At 30.6% G+C, this 23854-nt stretch overlaps 1 protein-coding gene across 2 annotated transcripts; it reads left to right on the top strand.

Annotated features, from left to right (window-relative positions):
• Window positions 1-10200: 10200 nt before the first annotated feature.
• Window positions 10201-19333, top strand: LOC142636095 (receptor-like protein EIX2). 2 transcript variants are annotated; one of them, XM_075810171.1, is made up of 7 exons: window positions 10201-12876; window positions 13852-13924; window positions 14871-15127; window positions 17188-17249; window positions 17629-17889; window positions 18352-18553; window positions 18758-19333. In XM_075810171.1, exon 1 carries the CDS (start codon window positions 10236-10238, stop codon window positions 12852-12854), a length of 2619 nt encoding a protein of 872 aa, XP_075666286.1. In that variant the 5' UTR covers window positions 10201-10235; the 3' UTR covers window positions 12855-12876; window positions 13852-13924; window positions 14871-15127; window positions 17188-17249; window positions 17629-17889; window positions 18352-18553; window positions 18758-19333. The 2 variants fall into 2 exon arrangements, with proteins under 2 accessions (XP_075666286.1, XP_075666285.1); XM_075810170.1 differs by having other exon boundaries at window positions 18754-19332.
• The last annotated feature ends 4521 nt before the right edge of the window (window positions 19334-23854 follow it).

Raw genomic sequence — 23854 nt, 5'->3', positions numbered from 1 at the left:
GAAAAATATGAATTTATCATATAACTAAAAACAATTTTTATTGTTCCATCATAATCATTATCAATGGCAAGGACAATCATAATCGATCTAGAAATTATGGACATTTGACCCCAAAATTTATAACCAACTTTCATGTGCTACAAATAGGTCTCTTGTTGTAAAGTATCTAAAGGAAGAAGCCAGACTACAAAGAAATCCATTATAAGTATCTTAACTACTACTTACTTTGCTACTTTCTCATCACAAGAAGGAAAAAAATTCATTGACAACTGAAATCCATTACAATGTATTTCCTTCAAATCTATATTTGAATACCATCATGGAATGAGACAATCAAAAGCAGCTTGCAATGGGTCTTCATGTCTAGATCATTCATCCCTAAGTTTTCAACACGGCAACTTATAACTTGTAGGAATTTCTCATTGTCCCTTCAACAACTCAAGTGGTAAAGGAAATATTTGCATTTACATGGTATAACTATCAACACTTAGAAAAATGAGATGTGGTTACCACCTTGATTAACAAGTAGAGCCACCCCTAACAGTGGAAAATATTGCATAATGGATCAATGGTCAACAAGTCAAAAAAGAGAGCTAGATTCTAGATGATTCTGACATTGATAAATAATAGCTACGCGGTTACTTGAAAGATGGATGTCAAATGAACCTAACGCAACATCTCATCACTTGTGTGTGGTGAGCATTGATCTTTGGGGGTTTTGCTTAAAGCCTATATTATCACTAATTTATTCATGTCATTAAGAGCACACTCACATGATATTCAACTCAATCATGAGGCTTAAGTTCATGAATTTTTGGCCTTACATGAGATTATGTCACATGGTGAAAAATATTGCATAATGGATTAATGGTTAACAAGTCACCCAATTAAAAACCAAAAGATGTCAATAAGACAAATTCTTAATGATTTTGATATTGTTGAAAAATCTCTACACGTTTACATGAAAGATGATCGTCAAATGAACCTAACACTACATCTTTTCACTTGTGTGTGCTGAGCACTGATCTCTAGGGGTTTGGCTAAAATTATATATTATTACTAATTTAATCAAGTCATTAAGAGCACATACACATGACTTAAGATTGTACTCAATAATGAGCCTTAAGTTCCAAAAACAATTTCCTGAACATGAATTTTTGGCCCTACATAAAAATTATGTCACATGGTGGAAAATATTGCATAATAAATTAATGGTCAACAAGTCACCCAATAAAAACAATAATTCAACAATTCAAATTCTAGATGATTATGATATTGATGGAAAATCTCTACATTATTACGTGAAAGATGGTTCTGAAATGAACCTAATACTACGGGTCTATTTGAGAACAGTTTACTTAGTTGAAACTGAAAATTTGTTGTTGAAAATGTAGAAAATAAAATTTAAAAGCTAGTTGAATAGTACAATGAGACCTATGAATAATTCCAATTGTACAATGAGACCTATAAATAGTAAAAAAAAAACTACAAAATTAAATAAATTTAATGATTTTTTTTAAATTATGAAACAAAAAATAAATGCAAAAGAGTAATGGGACCATGAAAATCAACTAATTTGTGTTGTGTTCACATTTTTAATACTATGAAATAAAAGTATGTCCAACTCTCTCATTGCCTTGCACTCATCAATAGTGCGATATTAAAACATGGTGTGAGCAAGTGTGTATGTATGTGTCTTATAGATGATTTAAAACCATGGTAGAATATGATTTTACATTGCGTACCAAGTATTCTCTCTACTTATATACCCAAAACAAAAATTATCCAACCAAATGACTCAAGCCTAAATCATATTTAATCCCTTAATTAAAAAAAAAAAAAAACTTATAGGGGTTTCGGCGTCTTGATGGTAGTGGGAGGCCAATATGACCGAGGCGGCAGCCCCTTAGATTTCTCTTTCTCTCTCTTTCAAATGTTTTGTTAGTCTTAGGTCTTTTATTTTGGTAATATGTAGTGAAACAATGCGATTTATTTAACAATCCATAACATTTTTGTGTCTCTCTATCTCTCTCCAAAGCCTTATTTGGTTAGTTATTACTATTAGTCTTTAATTATTATTATTTAAATATTAAAAAGGTGGGTATGCTAAAAGACATGAAAAAGAGAGAAATGTGTGATGTAAGCTTAAGCAATAAATGAAAGATTAATGAGATAATAGTAAAATAAGTTAATGTAAACTTTTGAGTAACAGTAAAAAAAACTTAATGAAAGAGGTAAAAAAATGCTAAATGCAAAATTAGAATGTCTATATATATATATATATATATATATATATAGTGATTATTCATTTATAACTCCTAATCACTAATGATCATAAGTCTCAAAAAACTGTGATAGGACTTTATCATACGTACAAAATAAGCATAGATTTTTTTTATCTTTATTTTTTTTAAAAGGATATTGCTATTATGTTCATCCTAATAAGAATTTAAGCAAAGATTAAATTTTCATTATTTTTGACAATTTTTCTTTGATTCCTTTATAATTTATATATTGTGTTGGTTTAAATGAAATTTTTCTCAAGCTTTCAGAGGATGGACTTTAGATAAGATGTTCAACTTTTATATACCAAGCATTGGCTGTAAGTCTTGTACATGGAACAAATCGAGATAAGAAATTAAGAATATGGTCCATATTGGTTGGCCTTAGCTTGATTTGTCTGGACATCAATTTTCTCTCTTGCCAAAAGTCCGACTTATTTTAGATGGAAGTTTCCTTGATTATTACTTGTATACAAAATTCCAGGATCATTAAATTGGAATAGGTCCTTATTGACCAAACCAATTGGAATAGGATGAAATTTCTTCCCATCCATGATAAACATTGTGTACACTCCAAACTTTTTCTGCATGAAATTTTTCTCAAGCTTTCAGAGGATGGACTTTAGATAAGATGTTCAACTTTTATACACCAAGCATTGGCTGTAAGTCTTGTACATGGAACAGATCGAGATAAGAAATTAAAAATATGGTCCATTTTGGTTGGCCTTAGCTTGATTTGTTTGGACATCAATTTTCTCTCTTGCCAAAAGTCCGACTTATTTTAGATGGAAGTTTCCTTGATTATTACTTGTATACAAAATTCCAAGATCATTAAATTGGAATAGGTCCTTACTGACCAAACCAATTGGAATAGGATGAAATTTCTTCCCATCCATGATAAACATTGTGTACACTCCAAACTTTTTCTGCATGAAAATTTTCTCAAACTTTCAGAGGATGGACTTTAGATAAGATGTTCAACTTTTATACATCAAGCATTGGCTGTAAGTCTTGTACATGGAACAAATCGAGATAAGAAATTAAGAATATGGTCCATTTTAGTTGGCCTTAGCTTGATTTGTCTGGACATCAATTTTCTCTCTTGCCAAAAGTCCGACTTATTTTAGGTGGAAGTTTCCTTGATTATTACTTGTATACAAAATTCCAGGATCATTAAATTGGAATAGGTCCTTACTGACCAAACCAATTGGAATAGGATGAAATTTCTTCCCATCCACGATAAACATTGTGTACACTCCAAACTTTTTCTGCATCTCATAATAATACGTTGTGGAAAGGAGTCATCTAAGTCCAACATGATTGAGAGTTGTAGTTGAGACTATGGCCCATAAGATTTACTATTCAATACTTTGTGAGAAAAATTAAACACTCATTTGATGTAACAGGAGACTATGGAATTTGACACTGCATACACTGGGGTTTGTTCTTGATGTTGTGAAATTGTTGTAGGTATTAAAAACTATAGTTTGATTAATTGGCAAGTCATGTTCTTTAAGCGTGAAAAGTTTACAATGGAAAACTTTTATGTTCCTACAATAAATGTTTTGGAGAGAAAATTGTTAGCCCCCCATCCCATTGGGACCCCCTATTTATACAAAGGAAAAAAGGTCCAATACTCTTGAGTATGACTTAGTTACATGTGGAATTTTTGTGCAATTGTGCCTAGATTTCTTTTAAAAATTTAATTATAATTTAAACTCCAATTTGGTGATTTTTATATGAGTTTTGTGGTTTGATTTTGATTTAGTAAAGACACATTAGCCAAAAGATACGAAGGTAGAGCTATTAAATAAATCTGTACTTTCAGATTAGCAATTACCGATGGCCAATGCTACATTGTCATTTGTGGTTGTGGTATGATTAAGCGGTATGTTGTTTGGGCAACTAATTGAGGCAAAGAAATTAACCATATTAAAAAGGATTAGCAACTTTTTCTTTCTCCTTTACCATTTGTGGTATGTATATGCCTTTTTTCACATATGCTCAAGTGAAGTACCCATTAGGATTTTCCTTAATTATGATAAACATATTAATTTTTTTAAAGGAAGTTATATATATATATATATATATATATATGACAAGGGTCGTGGAGCTGAATTGACATTTCCTCATACATAAAATGTCTAGGGTTTAAGGGAGAAAATGTTCAAATTGTGGGAGTCAGGGAGAAAAGGTTCAAGTCGCGGGATTAGCATACATATTGTAATTATTTTTATATATATATATATATATATATATATATATATATATATATATATATTGTTTTCCTTGAGCAAAAGCAGCTGCGATGGAAGGGTGGAGTGAATGGTTTTTTTTTATTTTATTTTTAACCTTGAGTATTTTGGGTTTTTTCAAATGAGTAATGGCTCCTCTTAGGCTCCTAAAATTTTTGGTTTATTGATTTTGCTATCTATAACTTGATTCTTCTTTACCTAATTAAGTTTGGATTTTTTTGTAAGTACATTTTTTCTTCAAGAAAATGAATAAAAATCTCCCTTCATGTTCATGCTCATGTTAATGTTCATATTTGTATCTTTTGCAATACTCAATAAGTTGTTTACTCATGTTGTGAATTATCAATTGTAGTTTAAAAAAAGAATAAACACAATATTGTTCAATTAAATTAACTAACAACATTCCAATCATTACGTGCACAATGGGGTGATGAAATGGTTGTTCAATTTATTTAAGAAATGTGATCTAGCTAATAGAAATTAAAAAATACAATAACTTTCATGCGTAGTCATGAATTATGCCTTTACGTATATCTTATGCATTTTATGAGTTTTATTTTATATAAATGTATTTCATAAAATTAACAAAATTTATCATAAAACCATTCATTGTATTTCTTAAAATCACTACATAAAAATGAAAGAAGTTTTTTTTCCCTAAAACAATGTTCTCCAGTCATAATATTTACCAAAAAAGATCATACCCAAAAAAATTGTGCAACGCATGGGCCAATAACCAGTCTATATATATATATATATATATATATATATATATATATATATAATTAAAGCCAAAACTAAGAGAAAATTTAATTAGATTTTAAATTGGATTCCAATTATTGTCTAATTTTGTGCTACGGTCCAATTTAAGAACATTGATTCTAAATACCGATGGACTCATCCTTTCAAATATATTGCAATATACTAACTTTTTTTTTTTTTGATGAGATAGTGGATCCTAAAAAAGGACCATATATGGGACTATGATTTCATGAACAACATGTAATTTTAAATAGAGTGATGGTAGGTTGCTATACATCTATATATTGGAGTCTAATTTTGCGCCATGTGTCTCATCTAATTTTTAAATTTGTGTGTCAAATGAATTATTAGGTGCAAAAATCAAAGAGTCTAAATTCAATTAGATTCTAAATTGAATTTTAATTAGAGTTTAATTTTGTGCCATGTGTCCCATCTAATTTTTTAATTTTTGTAGCAAGTGAATTATTTGATACGAAAACCGAAGAGACTAGATCCAATTAGATTTTAAATCATATATATATATATATAATTGTGATTGTTTTTAAATGTACATGTGCATATGCACGGGATTATACATTACTTTTATTAAATGGATGTATCAATTTTTAAACACAAAATAGGAAAATAATTAGGGAATCGATTTATTACCTTGTTGACATGACACTAATTATATTCATTACCATGTTAGTTTACAAGATTTTTATAATATAATTGGCAATAACTTTAACTTCTTAAAAAAATGATAATGTAAAAAATTGACATTTGGCTTTTCCTTTTTTTTTTTTTTTTTTTAATTTTCATTTTAAAATTAGGTAAATAGTGTGTTTTGTAGATGATGTTCATGAGCACTTTAACTAAAAAGTCAAGACTTAAACCCCATTTGGTTGGTGAGAAAGCAGAGGAAAAGAAATTTTTTTTTTTCAATTTCTGCTAATAAAATGACATCTCATTTACTTATGGAGATGCAATTAATATATTTTCAAATATTTTATTTTATTTTCTAATTAAGGACACGTGATAATTCAAAGCATAGCTTAGATGGCATAAAAATATTATTTTGATATTAATGTTAGATAAATCAATTCTTTTCATGTACCACTTAATAATAAGGATTATTTTGACAAAATACGAAAACTTTAGAAACAAAATTGACACATTTAAGATGTTAAAAACCATTTCGATACATTATATAAGTGTTAAAGACTAAAACAGTAATCAAACATGTTTTTTACATATTTTTATTGAAGATTAAATTTTATATAGATGTGGTTTAAAACCCAAGTTTTACACTTTCTAATCCCAAAATGTCACATCATCTTATCATGTATTAAAAAAATAAGCACAACCACACTCAATCAATTATAATACTCATCTGAAAATTCAGCCAAATTGGGAGTTTATTAAGACGTTATTAATTGTAGTATGATGTACTGAGTTTTAAATAAAAAGCTGATGTGACATCTCTTATTGGATGGTGTAAAACATGAATTTTACATCACATTCTTATCAAATTCAGACTCTTTTTTATTAATATCCTAAAAAAAAAATTTATTAGTTGAATTTGGAAACTAGTATCTTGTTTAGTTGTAAGGGAGATGAAAAGGAACGAAGGGAGGAAAAAGTAAGGGAAGGGAAAAGGAAGAAGAGAGAGTTGTACATAGAAGGATTGCATTAGTACAATTTCTTTGAAAGAAAGGTCTTCTTTGAAAAAATAATGGGATTGTTTGAAGGATTGTGCTAGGAAAATTTTTAGAACACAAATGTTTCTCAAAATTATGGGTTGTGACAAAAGTATGAAACTTCATCAAAAAAGAAAAAAAGTATGAAATATTGAGGAATCGGTCAAATTGTGTATTCTCACTTTTTAATAGAAAATAGAAAAGTGAAAATGCTTGGGACCATCATAGCACATATTGATATAGAAAAGCTTAATGAAAGAGGTAAAAAAAATGCTAAATGCAAAATTAGTGCACCACTTGGAAAGACCTCATACACTTCCGTATGATGTCTCCTTTTATATATATATATATATATATATATATATATATATATATATATATATATATTGATTGATTGATTATCTTTATCAATGTACACAACTAAGCAATCATTAAACTGTTGATCTACCATTCAATTACTAATACCTTACCAAAATAAGTAAAAATAAAACAAAATGCATTATCCCTTTTTATGATATGTTCCAACTAATTTTTGTATTCTTTAAACTAATTAGGATTAAATTGACACAATACTCTACAATTTTTTTTTTTAAAGGAAATTATGGCCAAGAGGTTGACAAGAACCTCTTTATAAATATGCTCTTCTTATTTCATCTTGATCATTAAGATGAAACATTTTCCCATATCCTAGGATCTAAAAGAAAATTATTCAAGGCAATACGAATTTTCTTAGAAAATGAATCTTGAAATACAAGTGATTTCCTTATAAGAAATTTGTTCATAGTGCTAGCAAAAAAGTAAAGAGTAAACTATAAGTTCATTCAATATATTCAACTTATGCATTCAGTTGTTACATTAATCATGTTCTACAAAGTATTCAGGTATTAATTAAGTGCATATGCATGTGTAGAAAATGTATCAAATAAATTCAACAAATTCAGTAGAAGACTAAAGCAAGCACGAACAGACTAAGTGACTAACTATTTGAAAATGTGTTTTTTAGAAAAAAAAAATATATAATGATTTTAAAATATGCCTTTTGAAATCAAAATTAAAAAAAAAATCACAACTAAACATTTGATTTGGGCTTTTGGGCTAATTTGTATGTGTTTGGGCAATTTTTGAGAAGTGCTATATCTACAATATTTTCATAATAAACCCTAACTGGTAAGTTGTTATTGGTTCTAATTTGAAATTAGCAATGAAATTATCTTTTTGTTCACTACTATTAGGCAGTAACAATATGCCACTTAAGATTTATTTGTGAAAATATTGTTAACATAGCACTTCTAACAATTTTTTGGTTCAATCTTCATTGGACCAAAATTTTCTTTTTAATGGCTCAAATTTTTATTTAGGGTGTTCAAGATTTTTTTAGAGTGGTCACGAATCTTTTTTAGGGTGGTCAACAACACATATTAATTTAAAATTTAATTTTTTAAGGTCTATATATAAAAAATAAAATTCAAGTCAAGGTGGTCACCACCCCGATTAACAAGTAGAGCCGCCCCTAATAGTGGAAAATATTGCATAATGGATCAATGGTCAACAAGTCAAAAAAAGAGAGACAAATTCTAGATGATTCTGACATTGATGGATAATCTCTACGCGGTTACTTGAAAGATGGATGTCAAATGAACCTAACGCAACATCTCATCACTTATGAGTGGTGAGCATTGATCTATGGGGGTTTTGCTTAAAGCCTATATTATCACTAATTTAATCATGTCATTAAGAGCACATACACAAGATATTTTACTCCATCATGAACCTCAAGTTCTAAACAAATGTACTCAACATGTATTTATGGTCTTAGATGAAAACTAATGGTCAATAAGTCACACAACCAAAAAACAAAAGATGTCAATTAGTCAAATTCTAGATGATTTTGATATTGATAAAAAATCTCTACACTATTATGTGAGAGACGGTTGTCAAATGAACCTAACACCACATCTCATCACTTGTGTGTGGTGGGCATTGATCTTTGGGGGGTTTGGCTTAAAGCCAATATTATCACTAATTTAATCATGCCATTAACAGCACATTCACATGATATTCTACTCAACCATGAGGCTTAAGTTCATGAATTTTGGGCCTTACATGAAATTATGTCACATGGTGGAAAATATTGCATAAAGGATTAATGGTCAACAAGTCACCCAACTAAAAAACAAAAAGATGTCAATAAGACAAATGCTTAATGATTTTGATATTGTTGAAAAATCTCTATGCGGTTACATGAAAGATGATTGTCAAATGAACCTAACACTACATCTCTTCAGTTGTGTGTGCTGAGCAATGATCTCTAGGGGTTTGGCTAAAAGTATATACTATCACTAATTTAATCTTGTCATTAAGAGCACATACACATGACTTGAGATTGTATCCAATAATGAGCCTTAAGTTCCAAAAACAATTTCCTCAACATGAATTTTTGGCCCAACATGAAAATTATGTCACATGGTGGAAAATATTGCATAATAGATTAATGGTCAACAAGTCACCAAATAAAAACAAAAATTCAATAATTCAAATTCTAGATGATTATGATATTAATGGAAGGGCAAGACTTAAATATAGTACTTAAGTACTTTTCCTTAGGTTCCCTTTTTAAGATTCTGCCATGTGGATTTTTTCTTATGGAATGGAAGTGTATTTTTTAATTAAGTGGTCACATGACTAAATTTTAAGAGAGGAACCTAAAGAACATGACCTAAGGTATTATACTTAAGTTTTATCCTTAATGAAAAATCTCTACATTATTACGTGAAAGATGGTTCTGAAATGAATCTAATACTACGGGTCCGTTTAAGAACAGTTTATTTAGTTGAAACTGAAATTTTTTTACTAAAAATGTAAAAAAGAAGAAGTTAAAAGCTAGTTGAATAATACAATGAGATCTATAAATAGTATCAATTATACAATGAGGCCCATAAATAGTAATAAAAAAAAAACTACAAAATTAAATAAATTTCTTCCCAAATTCTCAAAAAGAAAAAAAGAAAAAAAGAAAAAATCTTCCCAAACGGACTGTACATCTCATCACCTGAGTGGTTAGTGTTGATCCTTGTGGGTTTGGCTTAACATAATATAAAATCACAAGTCAACAAATCAAGGTCTTTATTAAAATAATATAATAATAAGAAAAATGAGAAAGGGTTTGAAGAATCACTATATATATGGCCGCCTCTTTTGCAATATACCCACACTTCAGCTTTTCTTCCTTCAAACTTCCCTTCCTTCAATTCGTTACCATGGCCGCCTCTTTTGCAACTCTTCATCATGTGCTTTTTTTAGTATGGTTCCTTCCCATTGCCTTCAGTCTAAGCTTCTTCTTCTTCTTCAAAGCAGAGTCAATCTCAAATGTCTCTTGCAATGAAAAAGACAAGCAAGCCCTTCTAACCCTCAAACGTGGTCTCACTGATCAAGACCACGTCCTCTCATCCTGGTCTGACCATAAAGATTGCTGTATTTGGGACGGAGTTTTCTGCGACAAGAAAATTGGCCGAGTCTCTGAGCTCCACCTCAATTATTCGAGGTTAGGCGGTGAGATTAGTAGTTCGTTGCTCCAATTAGAACATTTGAATTACTTGGATTTGAGTGGCAATGACTTTAATTGTACTCCCATCCCAACTTTCCTTGGTTCAATGTTCAGTCTCACACATCTTGATCTCTCAGGCGCCAACTTCAGTGGACTCATTCCTCATCAGCTTGGGAACCTTTCAAGCCTTCGCTATCTGTCACTTGGATCTAATTCCGATCTCTATGTAGATAACCTTCGTTGGATGTCTGGTCTCTCTGCCATTCAACACCTTGTCCTGAACTCAGTTGACCTTCACAGAGAAGTTGATTGGCTTCAAATAATGAGTAAGTTCCCATCTCTTTCAGAGCTATACTTGTACAATTGTCAGCTTGATAGCCTGAATCCGTCTCTTGGATTTGTCAATTTCACGTCTCTTCGAGTCCTTTCTCTTCCTAGAAATCATTTCAATCATGAGATACCTAATTGGTTCTCTAATCTCAGTACAAGCCTCTTAGAGCTTAGGCTGTTCAGCAATTCTTTGAAAGGCAATATACCGCCTAGCATTTTCAATTTAGAGAAATTAGAATATCTTGATCTCGGAATTAATTCTTTAAATGGTCCTATACCTTCTTCCTTTGGGAATTTATCTCGTATGAGAACATTAATGCTCGACCAAAATCAGTTGAATGGTACCATTCCAAAGAGTCTTGGACTTCTCTCTAAGTTAGAGACGTTGTTTGTCGGAAAAAATTCTTTAACAGGTACCGTAGATGAAGGGCATTTCAGAAAACTCTCAAAATTAAAGAAACTCTATATGTCTGAAGCACCTTTGTTCTTTAATGTCAATTCCAATTGGGTTCCCCCCTTCCAACTTGGCTATGCCTCCATGAGCTCAATCAAGATAGGTCCTAATTTTCCTGCATGGCTACAATCACAAAGATCCCTCAGTATTTTAGAAATGTCCATGTCAGGAATTTCCGGTAAAGCTCCGGGTTGGTTCTGGAATTGGACTGCAAACATTACATATATCGATCTCTCTAACAACCACATAGAATGTGATGTATCAGACATTTTTCTGAGTTCTACTATCAAAATGCTCAATATAGCTAACAACTCATTTTATGGACCCATTTCTACTTTCTTATGCCAAAAGAAAGTTAGAAAGAATAAATTAGAGGTTTTAGATGCATCAAACAATCTCTTATCAGGAGAACTTTCTCACTGCTGGAAGTATTGGCAGTCTTTGATCCATTTAAACTTAGGGAGCAATAATCTAGTAGGTGGAATTCCCTACTCCATGGGGGCTTTAGTTAACCTCCAATCATTGCGTTTACAAAAAAATAGCATCTGTGGAGATATTCCTTCATCATTGAAAAAGTGCTCAAATCTGAGGCTCATTGATATGGGTGATAATCATTTGTCCATCATACCACTATGGATTGGAGAAATGACAGATCTTATAGTTCTCCGTCTAAGATCAAGTGAATTCAAGGGTTATATACCTCAACAAATATGCCAACTTTCTTCTCTTAGAGTATTGGATCTTGCCAATAATAGCCTATCAGGATCCATACCAAGCTGCTTGAAAAATATTAGCGCTATGGCATTACCAGATTCCGATGATATTTCATTTTATTCTTTTATGTCTTTTTCGTATCTATATGTGATTGCAGATGCATCCTATGTTGAGAATGTTCAGTTGGTTCCCAAAGGGAAAGAAATGGAATACAATGAGAACCTTAAGTTAGTTAGGCTCATAGACCTTTCAAGTAACAACTTATCTGGATCAATCCCTACTGAGATTTCAGATCTTTTCGAATTACGTTTTTTGAATTTGTCTCGAAATCATTTGATGGGAAAGATACCAGAAAAAATTGGGAGTATGAAAGAGTTAGAGTCAGTTGATCTCTCACAAAATCATTTATCGGGTGAAATTCCTCCAAGCATGTCTAATTTGACATTTCTTAGTCTCTTGGACTTGTCATACAACAACCTCTCGGGTAGAATTCCTTCAAGCACCCAGCTTCAATCATTTGATGCCCTTAGGTACATTGGAAATCCTCAGTTATGTGGTGATCCTCTTCCAAAAAGCTGCACAATTGAGGAACAATCTTTGAATAAATCACCAATTGGCAGTGTTGAAGATGATTCTGAAAACTCTAGCTTCTACATTGGTATGGGAGTTGGATTCGCAACTGGCTTTTGGGCAATTTGTGGAGCTCTCTTCTTTAATAGGACTTGGAGGCATGCTTATTTTAGAGTTGCTGATGAAATAAAAGATTGGATTTATGTGACTACAATGATAAAGATGAATTTACTGGAAAAGCTAAGAGTCTGCTTTAGTAAGTGAGGCATTGTTATCTAGCCAAAAGGTATTGCTTCAAGTTATATGTCCTTAATATTGTTTCTTTCATGCTAATGTTGTAGTCAGCTACTTTGAATATACAATTTATTTCATAGCTAAATGTGATAGTCTTTTGGATTTTTTTTCACAAATATGACATAACTTTAGCCTTGGTTTATGACATAACAGTTTTACTAATAATATTGTTCCCTATTTCAAAAATGGGTTTCTCATTTTGGAACCAACAAACTCTACTCAATTGAGCCAAAACTATGACTTTTATTGAATTGAGTTGGGTTTTTGATAACAATATTAGTCATAAAGATTAAAACTTTCTTTCATTTATGCTATGCTTTTTTTTTTTCGTGCATTTGTATGACTCTTTTGCTCTTTTGCAAAAAATATTCACAGGCTGTGAAAACTCTTGCAATCCAAGACAATTACAATTTGAAGCAAAAACAAATATATTGTTTCTATATACCAGGTCAATGTAACTATGACTTTGTCGTTTAAATTATCTTGTTTGTTAGCTCTGCATATGAACTGTATGCGGCTATTGGTACTGGCTAGTTTCATTAAGGATGTTTGTAGTGCTAGTCATTTAAAGAATAAATATTTCTCCATCAGCATAAATTCAGAGTTCAGGTCACTGAACAAAAAAAAGTGCTTTTTGGACTCATTGATTTATTTCACAATAACTTTTCTATTCCACAAATTCCAAAAGCCCCCCCCCCTCTCTCTCTCTCGTTTTTGTTTTACAGTTTTACTATAAATACTGTTCCCTATTTAAAAAATGGGTTTCCCATTTTGGAACCAACAAACTCTACTCAATTGAGCTAAATCTATGACTGTTAATGAATTGAGTTGGGTTTTTGATAGCAATATTAGTCATAAAGATTAAAACTATCTTTCATTTATGCTATGTTTCCAATTTTGCATATTTTTTTTTTATTCCTCGTGCTTTTGTATGACCCTTTTGCTCTTTTGCAAATGATATTCACAGGCTGTGAAAACTCTTGCATTCCAAGACAATTACAAATTGAAGCCAACATAAATAAATTGTTTCTATATACCAGGTCAGTGTAACTATGACTTTGTCATTTGAATTATCTATTTTGATACCTCTTCATATGAACTATATGTGGCTATTGCCCATTGGTACCGGCCAATTTCACTAAGGATGTTGTTTGTGTTAATGTTCTAAGATAGGGACCATATCAGTAGTGTAGACCATTAGATTGGTTTTTATTAACCTCTTGAATTAATTTTTTACCCAATTATGTTGATATACATGCTTATGTTTGATTCAAAACTTACTGAAGCATAATATGAAAATAATAATAATAATGAAAAAAAAGACTAGATGCTATGGTTCAACCCTATCAATTTCCATTTAGTGTGTCAGATCTATTTGTAATAAGTGAATGCATCAGTTAATGATTTTTATTTTATTTTATTTATTTTAAATTTACTTAAAAAGAAGTGGTAAATTATCATTGAGATTGTGTTTGGATGACCTTCTTTTGATTGTCTTACTTTGTTTAAAAATACGATTGTAATTAAAAAAATTGAGGCTTTTAAAGATTTACGTGAGTTGTTGGTGAAATTAAATTGACATTTTAATCTAAAACAAACAGAACCTTAGCATATAAAGTTCATGGTAGGCATCAACTATTTTCTAGTTCCGGTCTCTATAGTATTTAAAGATAGAAGTGAATGTAGTATTATAATAATTGAGAAATTTAGGTTGAATCACCACTATTAAGTATACATTTTGTGCCTATTTTAGTTTCAAAACTTCTTAAATCATAATTACTGAAAAAGTTGTATTACTTGCATAGTGATTAAGCCAAAATTGAACTTATAAATCATGGTATTGCATTTTGAGTAGATGTTATTTTGTTTGTTCTCTCTACTTTACCACTTGGCTTCATGTGAATTTATGCTACCTTTGTCATCTAGTGTACTACTTCATTGGTTGTCCTTTAATCTCAATTTTTTTCTCATGAACCGTTTGGGAAGGGATGCTGATGAGGCAAAAGCAAAGGAGTTCAATGAAATGGCTTGTAAAGCCTCTCTTGCTGATCAACAGAAGCAGCTCCAAGAAAACATTCATGCTCAGATTAAAAGTTTCTCCATGCGTATAAATGAAATTCTCCTGCCTTATACTAAAAGGATAGTCGAGGCACAAGAACTGCCTCCACAACCAATAGCTACTCCTTGTTTAAGTGGCCTTGGTTTTGATATTGGCAGGAATGGCCAACCTACAGACCGTCCTGGTAAGATTCTGTTTGTAAAAATAAAAACATTTTCCAATGTTGCATTATGAGCTTGAAGTTGTGTGAGTGCAGCTTGAGATGTTTGGGATCTTTGAATTTTCTTGTGACTCATCCTTGAAGTAGGGGGATTGTCTTGATTCGAAGGAATGATCTTTTGATTTGTCCATTGATTACCCTAACTTCTTTAATTGTTTCCTTAAACAGATTTAGTTGTTTAAAATATTTAAAAGTTATTCAAGTAGAGTTGAAGTCAACATCCAATCATTTTTGAACTAGAGTGTCAACAAAAGAAGTCTACTTTTGGGCAGTGAAGTGGAGGGGAAGATGCCTTGGGGGTGCTTAACTTGATTTTATGGAAGGCATCTTCAATGAGTATTTAATCACCGTTTCCAGAATACTTGTTTGGAGTTTGTTGGTGTATCTAATGCTCTATCTGTTATTTCTAGCTTCTATAAGGTCTTTCTAGAAATCATATTTTTGTGTTTGTGATGTGATTCATAGGTAGTTCTATACTTTTTAACCTTTGTACTTCTAAATTAATATTCTTAGATGAATTGTTGATTATATATTTATTGGAATGATAATATGCTCTAGTTGTTAGATTTCTTGCAAACATCAATGTTGCGAATGAGTATTTCCCCCTGTTTTAAGAACAATGTGGCAGGTGAGATTGAGGGTTCAAGACCCACCCATGTGTGCAACTTACCAATAAAACAAAAGGATTACTTTCAAGCTTTGATAATATTAATACATTATAGAGTATCTCTTGGCTTCTTTTTATTGAAGTTAAAGCTCTAAAATAGTATTCATTCTTTTTTGAATGCCATTCTTATTACAGCTAAACAAGAAATTCAACCAGTTAGTAACCTAAAACATGACATTATTAGGGTTGAAACCTTGGAAATCAAATTGATTATAAAGAATATGTGAAGTTCTCAGTTTTGATTGACATTCGTCAGGGCCTTGGTTGGAAGTGTATTGGAGGTAACACATATAGAGGTCCAGATTATTTTACTGCAAGAAAGTGCTAGATTGTGATCAATTCTCACTTTAGTATTTGGATGGCATGTTGCTGGCTAACAATTACATGGATATGTGGGAAAAAAAAAGGGTATCAATATCTCTTGGAAGTACAAGGATGTCCTCCAAGCTGGACTCATGCCCTCCAGTTTAATCTCCTTAAGTGGTTAGAACTAATTGTTTTTCTTTTAATTATATGGTTAATGTTTCAAACTTTTTCCTGAATATATTTCCCAATAACATCAAATCAACCCTTGCCGCATCATAGGTTGGATGAGAGGGTTCAACTGGGTGCTTGTTCCGTAATACATAGCTGTCATGTATGTTTGAATGTTACAAAATTCATTACAAGTGCGCATACAAGCAGTACCCCATATCATAGTCTCTGTACTGGAATCAAATTAGAATGTTTCAGCACCCAGATTTTATTACAAGACTATCAGTTTTTGCTTAATGTACTAGACTATATGTATTTGTTGAGCTTGGACATGATCATGTATCGCCACACTCTTCTGCATCTTGTGGTGCAGAGGCTCTCAACATTTCCATCATCTAACACTTTCATTTGATTTTTCTTGTTGAACTTGCTGTCTTCAATAATTATTGAACTGCTCCTCGTATTTAATAAGTTGTTTTTTTATTTTATTTTATCAAATTGTCACAATGAACAGTTTTTACTAATGCCACTATTAACATAGCTAAACAATGCCCTTTTTGGCCTACATGTAGAAAACACATGAAGTTAGAATGCAATTTATGTCATTTTAATTTTTATAATAAAACTTATGAATTTGTGAAGAGAATGGTTTATATGTACAACGCATATTTTTTTGACCATAATTGCATTATTTGGGTTTTAAGTACCTATCTTTTGTTTAGGTACTGAAGAAGTCTCAATTAATTATTACAAAAATTCCACATTTGGTTCTGATTATTTAAGAGCTTGTGGGTGTGTCATGTGTGTTCTTGTTCTCCCATTAAAGTACCAATTACTAATAATTTTTCTACATATCGTTGAATTGTGTTGAACTCCCTGACAGACTAAAGGACCTCATTGTTTACAAGCTTGATGGTAAAATACTTCACAAGGAAGCCAGCCAAGGTATATGTTTGGATGGTGTCATAGCCTTCTAGCCTGGTGTAACTTTGAGAATAACCCATTTTTAATAATCAAAATCATAAGCTCTTTTTGTCATAAGTAAATAAATTAATTTTAAGGCCTTTGTTTTAATATAAATTATGTTTACAAAGTTAAAATTAAATAAATTTTCACAATTGTGTTTGGATGAGCTTATTTTGACTGCCTTACTTTGATAAAAAAAAATAAGCTGTAGAACAGTACAACTATTCTTAAGAAATTAATACAACTTTTGTTTGTTCCCTACTTTGCCACTTGGCTTCATGTGAATTTATGCTACCTTTGTTGCTCAGGGTATGACTTCATAGGGTGTGCTTTAATCACAATTTTTTTCTCATGACAGACTTGAACATCCAGCTACAACCATTTGGGAAGGAATGCTGAAGAGGCACATGTAGAGGAGATCATAGAATGGCTAGTAAAGCCTCTCTTGTTGATCAACAGAGCCAAGTCCAAGAAAATGTCCATGCTCAGGTTAAAATTTTCGCCATGTCTATGGATGAAATTCTTATTCCTGATAATAAAAGGATAGGTGATGCACATGAATTGCCTCCACAACCAGCAGCTGCTCCTCGTTGGAATGGGGAACCTACTGACCGTCCTGGTAAGGTTCTATTTGCAATTCGGAAAGTTTTTCCAATGCTGCATTATGAGCTTGAAGTTGTGTGAGTGCAGCATGAGATGTTCAGGATCTTAGAATTTTCTTGTGACCCATCCTTTCTATGTTTGAAGTAGTGGGACTATCTTGATTCAAGGGAAAGATCTTTTTTTATATTTTTTGTTGATTACCTTAACTTCTTGACTAGTTTTCTTGAACAAATTTAGTTATTTAAAAAGTTTAAAGTTATTCAAGTAGAGTTAATGTTAACATCCAATCACTTTTGAATTGAAGTGTTGGCAACAGTAATCTACAATTGGGCAGCAAAGTGTGGGAACTATTTCTTGGGGATGCTTAAATTGATTTTATGGAAGGCATATCAAGGAAAACTATTTCTTGGGGATACTTAAATTGATTTTATGCTAGGTAGTGCTAAAGATGACTCTAAAAATTCCAGCTTCTATATAGGTATGGGAGTTGGATTCACAACTGGCTTTTGGGCAATTTGTGGAGCTCTCTTCTTCAATAGGACTTGGAGGCATGCTTTTTTCAAATTTGCTGATGACATAAAAGATCGGATGTATGTGACTACAGTGATAAAGATGAATTGGTTATCTAAAAAGGCAAGAGTCTGCCTGAGTATGTGAAAGGCATCATTATCTACCTAAAGGTATTATTTCAAGTATTATGTCCTTAATATTGGTTGGTTCATGTTAATGTAGCTTTGAATATATGATTTAATTTGTAGCTAATGTTATAGTCATTTGGATTTTATTTCACAAATATAGATTATCTTTAACTTTTGTCTATATTTGTTGTTAGCCCATTGCGTTTGAAATAAAGTTCATTTATGAATTTATACTTTGATAGGTAGATAGTGGAGGAGGGGAAGATGAGTTTCAACTATAGATGAATCATGCACCATAAAGGATACCATTACCACTATGCTACTATTGGACTTTGTCTAGAGATATTTGAAGTGGACAAAGAGGGAACTCATTGGAATACCCTCAATTGAACGAAAGTTGTACTATGACAATAGAAATTGTTTCTCATATACATAATGCATCAAATAGGTGGTGTAGACCATTAGTAGTATCATCAGCAACACTTTAAGCCTTCAAGATCTTTTTCTTAGTTGTTTTTTCTGTTGGGTTAGAAGAGACTGTAATGCAGTAGCCCATAATGCTGCCAGGCTCTGCCTTTTATCATCTAAGTCCTTTATAAGTTACAATAAACTCAGTCTCCCTGATGTTCTTAGATCTGCTTGTGAGGTTGACTGATCCCATTTGTATCCTGCTCCAGTTTGATTAATGAAATTGAAGATTATCCACACAAAAAAAGAAAAAGAAAAAAAGAAGGTGGTGTAGAGTGCCTTTTTTTTCTTTTTCAAATACAATGCGTAGCATGATTTCTCACCTCATGTTGTAAGCTTTAATTCCATAGGAAGATTTACTAATAGAATATCAAAGAGGTGGGCTTAACACGAATTCCTATAATTTTGACATGGCGTTATTTAAATTGAAGTTATGATTGATGCCTAGATATTCATGTTGCTAACCTAATACTCACATCACGTTATTATTGAATATTGAAATTCATTGTTTATTCTTCAGGAGGTGACACTGGTTAATGCTCTTTTTACAAAAGAAACCTTCTTGATCTCATTTCATTATGATTTTATCATAAAATACTCATGAACAAAACGAAACAGACTATGACTCCTGTATAGGATGTGTAAGAACTATTTATCTATATAGTGCTAGTCACTTAAAGAAAAAAAAAATATTGTTTATCTTTTTCCTTATTTTGACTAAGTTAAGTAGATTGACTAAGTGTTTCTTATGTACTTGTTTATCGTAATTGTTTTGCTTGTAATGTAAGTTGTTTTGGTATTTAATTAAAAAAAAAAAAACACTATAGTCGCAAATATATGAATAATAATGTTGTCAACCGAGTAAACTCAAAAGTTTATGACATGGTCACTTTTGCATATTTGAGGGATAGATAATTTCCTATATAAAAAAAAAAAAAAAAAATTATTAGCATGAAAGGTATATTAACTCCACCTTTTTATTTTCTAGTCCCTTAAAACTTAAAAGTCAAATGAACATTCAAAATGTGACATGGTTAGTCTTGCATATTTGAGTGTTTAATAACCTATTAGGTTGAAATATAGAGAGACTTACGCAAGCCATTGATGAAATATTTAGAGAGAGAGAGAGAGAGAGAGACAGAGAGAGAGAGAGAGAGAGATGTTGCAAATTATAGAAGCCACTTTTTGAGTTTTTGGTAACGAGCTATATGAGAGTGTTTTATTTATTTATTTCGCGGTGGTGATGGTTTTTTATTTATGTATTTATTTATTTTGGGTAAAGTAATTAATTTGTATTAAATTTTTAAATATGAAATTTGAAGTGTATTTTAAAATATTAAGTATGAATTTTGTTTATTATATTTTTCTTTTTTCAACAGCTTATGGAGATATTTGTTGTACTAATTGTTTTGTTACTTGATAAATTTTGCAATTTATATTCTAAATTTATCAATTTTTTTATTAACCATGGTTAAACTTTTGTAATGAGATTTTTATACTAGAAAGTTAGAATATTCATTACTAATATAAATAAAAGGGGTGGGGAGGGGGAGGAGGGAGTTGTTAATTTTTTTCAAATCTTAAGGGATGGATGTTTTTTTCATTCAAGTTTGGGGTTGGGTGTCGTTCTCTCAAACCTTAAGGAAGGGAAGTGTAACCACTACATAGTTTTTTTTAAAACTTTTATGTTAAATATATTACAAAATAAGCTAAAAATTAATTTATTTAAAAAATCTAAAATTTTTATTATTAATTAAAAAAAACACTAAGAAAAATTAAAATTTTTTTTAAACAATTCCTAAGGACACAAGTCTTTTTTTTTTTTTTTTTGTGGATAACCGCTCACAAGTCTTAAACAATATGTTTAGAAAGGTTTTTTTCTATTTTTATTTTTTTCTTCAAGTTTTAGTTTAAATTAGAAACTGGACTTTCTATATTTTACCCAAAAATTAATTCAGTTTTTTAGCCTTAGATTAATTAAGTCCTACGCCTTTCGATTTATTTATTTTAATGTAGTCATTTCTTTTAGAGAAATGGTATGTTCACAACATTTTCATAACAAATCTTAAATGGTAGGTTGTTAATGGTTGTTATGGGCAGACAAAAAAGTAATTTCAATTTTGAACTCAAATTAGAACAAATAACAATGTACCATCTATAATTTGTTGTGAAATTATAATGAAAAATATTGTGAATATAATACTTCTCTTTTGTTTACTTCCTTTAAAGTGGTTGTCATTAAGTATCCCAAAACAACATGATTTAGGTATTTTGAATTTCTAATTCAACGTCATTTTAGAATACTTAATGGCACAATGCAATGCCATGGAATTTGATGGAAGGAAAGTTATAAACATGAAATAAATAAATCAAAAGTTACAAGATTGAATTGAACTATAAATAAAGTTAAATGGTGAAATTTATAATCTAGTTTTTTTTTTTTCAATAAAAAAATCAATAATTTCAATATATTCTTTCATATTCCTGTTTTAGATCTTCAAGTTTTCAACTCAGAAAATGCTGAAACTAATATAAATTGTATTATAAAATATTTACAAATTGACAAAAAAAAAAATGATTAGTGGATTTAAAAAACATAAATAATGAATGACTGATTTATTTTTTATAATTAGTGATACATTAGTTTGTAAAAATTATATAGTAAAATTTGTAGTATCTTTAAAGTTACTCTTTCAACTTTTCAAAAAAATCATTTTCTTGAATGTAAATTTCTTTTAATATCGAGTCTCAAGGATAAAAATAAAAATAAAAAAGGTTAGTTACTAAAGAATAATTATTATAAAGAATCTTGCTTATATAAAAAAGGATAAAAGAAAATTATTGATGTCTTGAATAATTGCTAAAGAATAGTACTCTTATAGAAAGGATGCCATAAGTTCCAATTCTATGGATATATAAATAACATTGTGTCACGTTTGAAATAAGTTGGTTTAATTACAAATCTAGCTCATCTTCTAACTACATTTATGCATGTTTCACTACCTTGATTGTTTCCTTTATTCCCTTCTTCCCTATGTGCATGGTTTACACGCTATTTCCTAAACTTCCTCAAATCATCTTTCTTTCTTTTTTATTTTATTTTATTTATTTTAATTTTTAAAATCAATAATGTGGCTCACACTTAACTAATTTTTGTATTCTTTAAATGAATTAAGATTTAACAGACACAATGCTCCACTAATTTCTTTTTGAAGGAAAATTATGGCCAAGACGTTGACAAGAACCTCTTAGTAAATATGCTCTTCTTATTTCTTATTTCATCTCAATAATTAAGATGAAAAAATGAAACGTTTTCCCACAGCTTAAGATCAGAAAGAAGATTATTTAAGTCAATACGAATTTTCTTAAAAAATGAATTTTGCATTACAAGTGATTTTATTATAAGAAATTTGTTTGTAGTGCTAGCAAAAGAATAAAGAGTAAACTATAAGTTCATTCAATATATTCAACTTAGTTATTCAACTGTTACATTAATCATGTTTTACAAAGTATTCCAGTATTACTTTGGTGCATATGCGTGTGTAAAAAATGCATCAAATAAATTCAACTAATTTAGCTAAGACTATAGTAAACACTAAATAGACTTCTATTTTAAAAATGTGTGTTTTTAGAAAAAAATAATGATTTTAAAATATGCCTTTTGAAAAGAAAATTTGAAAAATCACAATTATACATTTGACTTGAGCTTTTGGGATGATTTGCATTTTTTTGGGCAATTTTTGAGAAATGCTATGTCCACAAAATTTTCATAATACTTTTATAACAAATCCTAAATCGTAAGTTGTTATTGATTCTAACTGGAACCTACCAATAAAATTATCTTTTTTGTTCACTATTAATAGCCACCAGTAACAATCTGTCACTTAGGATTTGTTTGTGAAATTGCTAAACATAACATTTCTCACAATTTTTTGTTTCAATCTTCAACGGACCAAACTTTTGGAGTGATCAAATTTTTTTTTAATGGGCTCAAATTTTTATTTAGGGTGTTCAAGTCTTTTTTAGAGTGGTTTAGAATTTTTTTCTAGGGTAGTCAACAACAACACATATTAATTTAGAATTTAATTTTTTTTAAGGTATATATAAAAATAATTTCAAGTCAAAGTGGTCATGTGACCACCCTAATTAACAAGTATAGTCGCCTTTGATGAACAATCTCTACACGGTTACTTGAAAGATGGTTCACAAATGAACTTAACGCAACATCTCATCACTTGTGTGTGGTGAGCATTGATCTTTGGAGGTTTTGCTTAAGCCTTATTATTACTAATTTAATCATGTTCTTAAGAGCACACACACATGATATTTTACTCCATCATGAACATTAGAATCCAAACAAATGTACTCAACATGAATTTATGGTCTTAGATAAAAATTAATGGTCAACAAGTCACCCAACCAAAAAACAAAAGATGTCAATAAGTCAAATTCTTGATAATTTTGATATTGATAAAAAATCTCTACACAGTTATGTGAGAGACGGTCGTCAAATTAACCTAACACTACATCTCATCACTTGTGTGTGGTGAGCATTGATCTTTGGGAGTTGGGCTTAAAGCCAATATTATCACTAATTTAATCATGTCATTAAGAGCACATTCACATGATATTCTACTTAATCATAAGGCTTAAAGTTCATGAATTTTCGGCCTTACATGAAATTATGTCACATGGTGGAAAATATTGCATGATGGATTAATTGTCAACAAGTCATCTACACGATTACATGAAAGATGATTGTTGAATGAACCTAACACTAAATCTTATCACTTGTGTGTGGTGAGCATTGATCTCTAGGGGTTTGGCTTAAAGCATATATTATCACTAATTTAATCATGTCATTAAGAGCATGTT

Source organism: Castanea sativa, chromosome 5 (genome assembly GCF_040712315.1).
Source record: "Castanea sativa cultivar Marrone di Chiusa Pesio chromosome 5, ASM4071231v1".
Taxonomy (NCBI): domain Eukaryota; kingdom Viridiplantae; phylum Streptophyta; class Magnoliopsida; order Fagales; family Fagaceae; genus Castanea; species Castanea sativa.
The sequence above is the reverse complement of the archived record's forward strand: the minus strand, read 5'-3'. Positions and strand labels throughout refer to the sequence as shown.

What these genes read in the sequence shown, in the direction of transcription:
- LOC142636095 (XM_075810171.1), top strand. Translation starts at nt 10,236, where the DNA reads ATGGCCGCCTCTTTTGCAACTCTTCATCATGTGCTTTTTTTAGTATGG.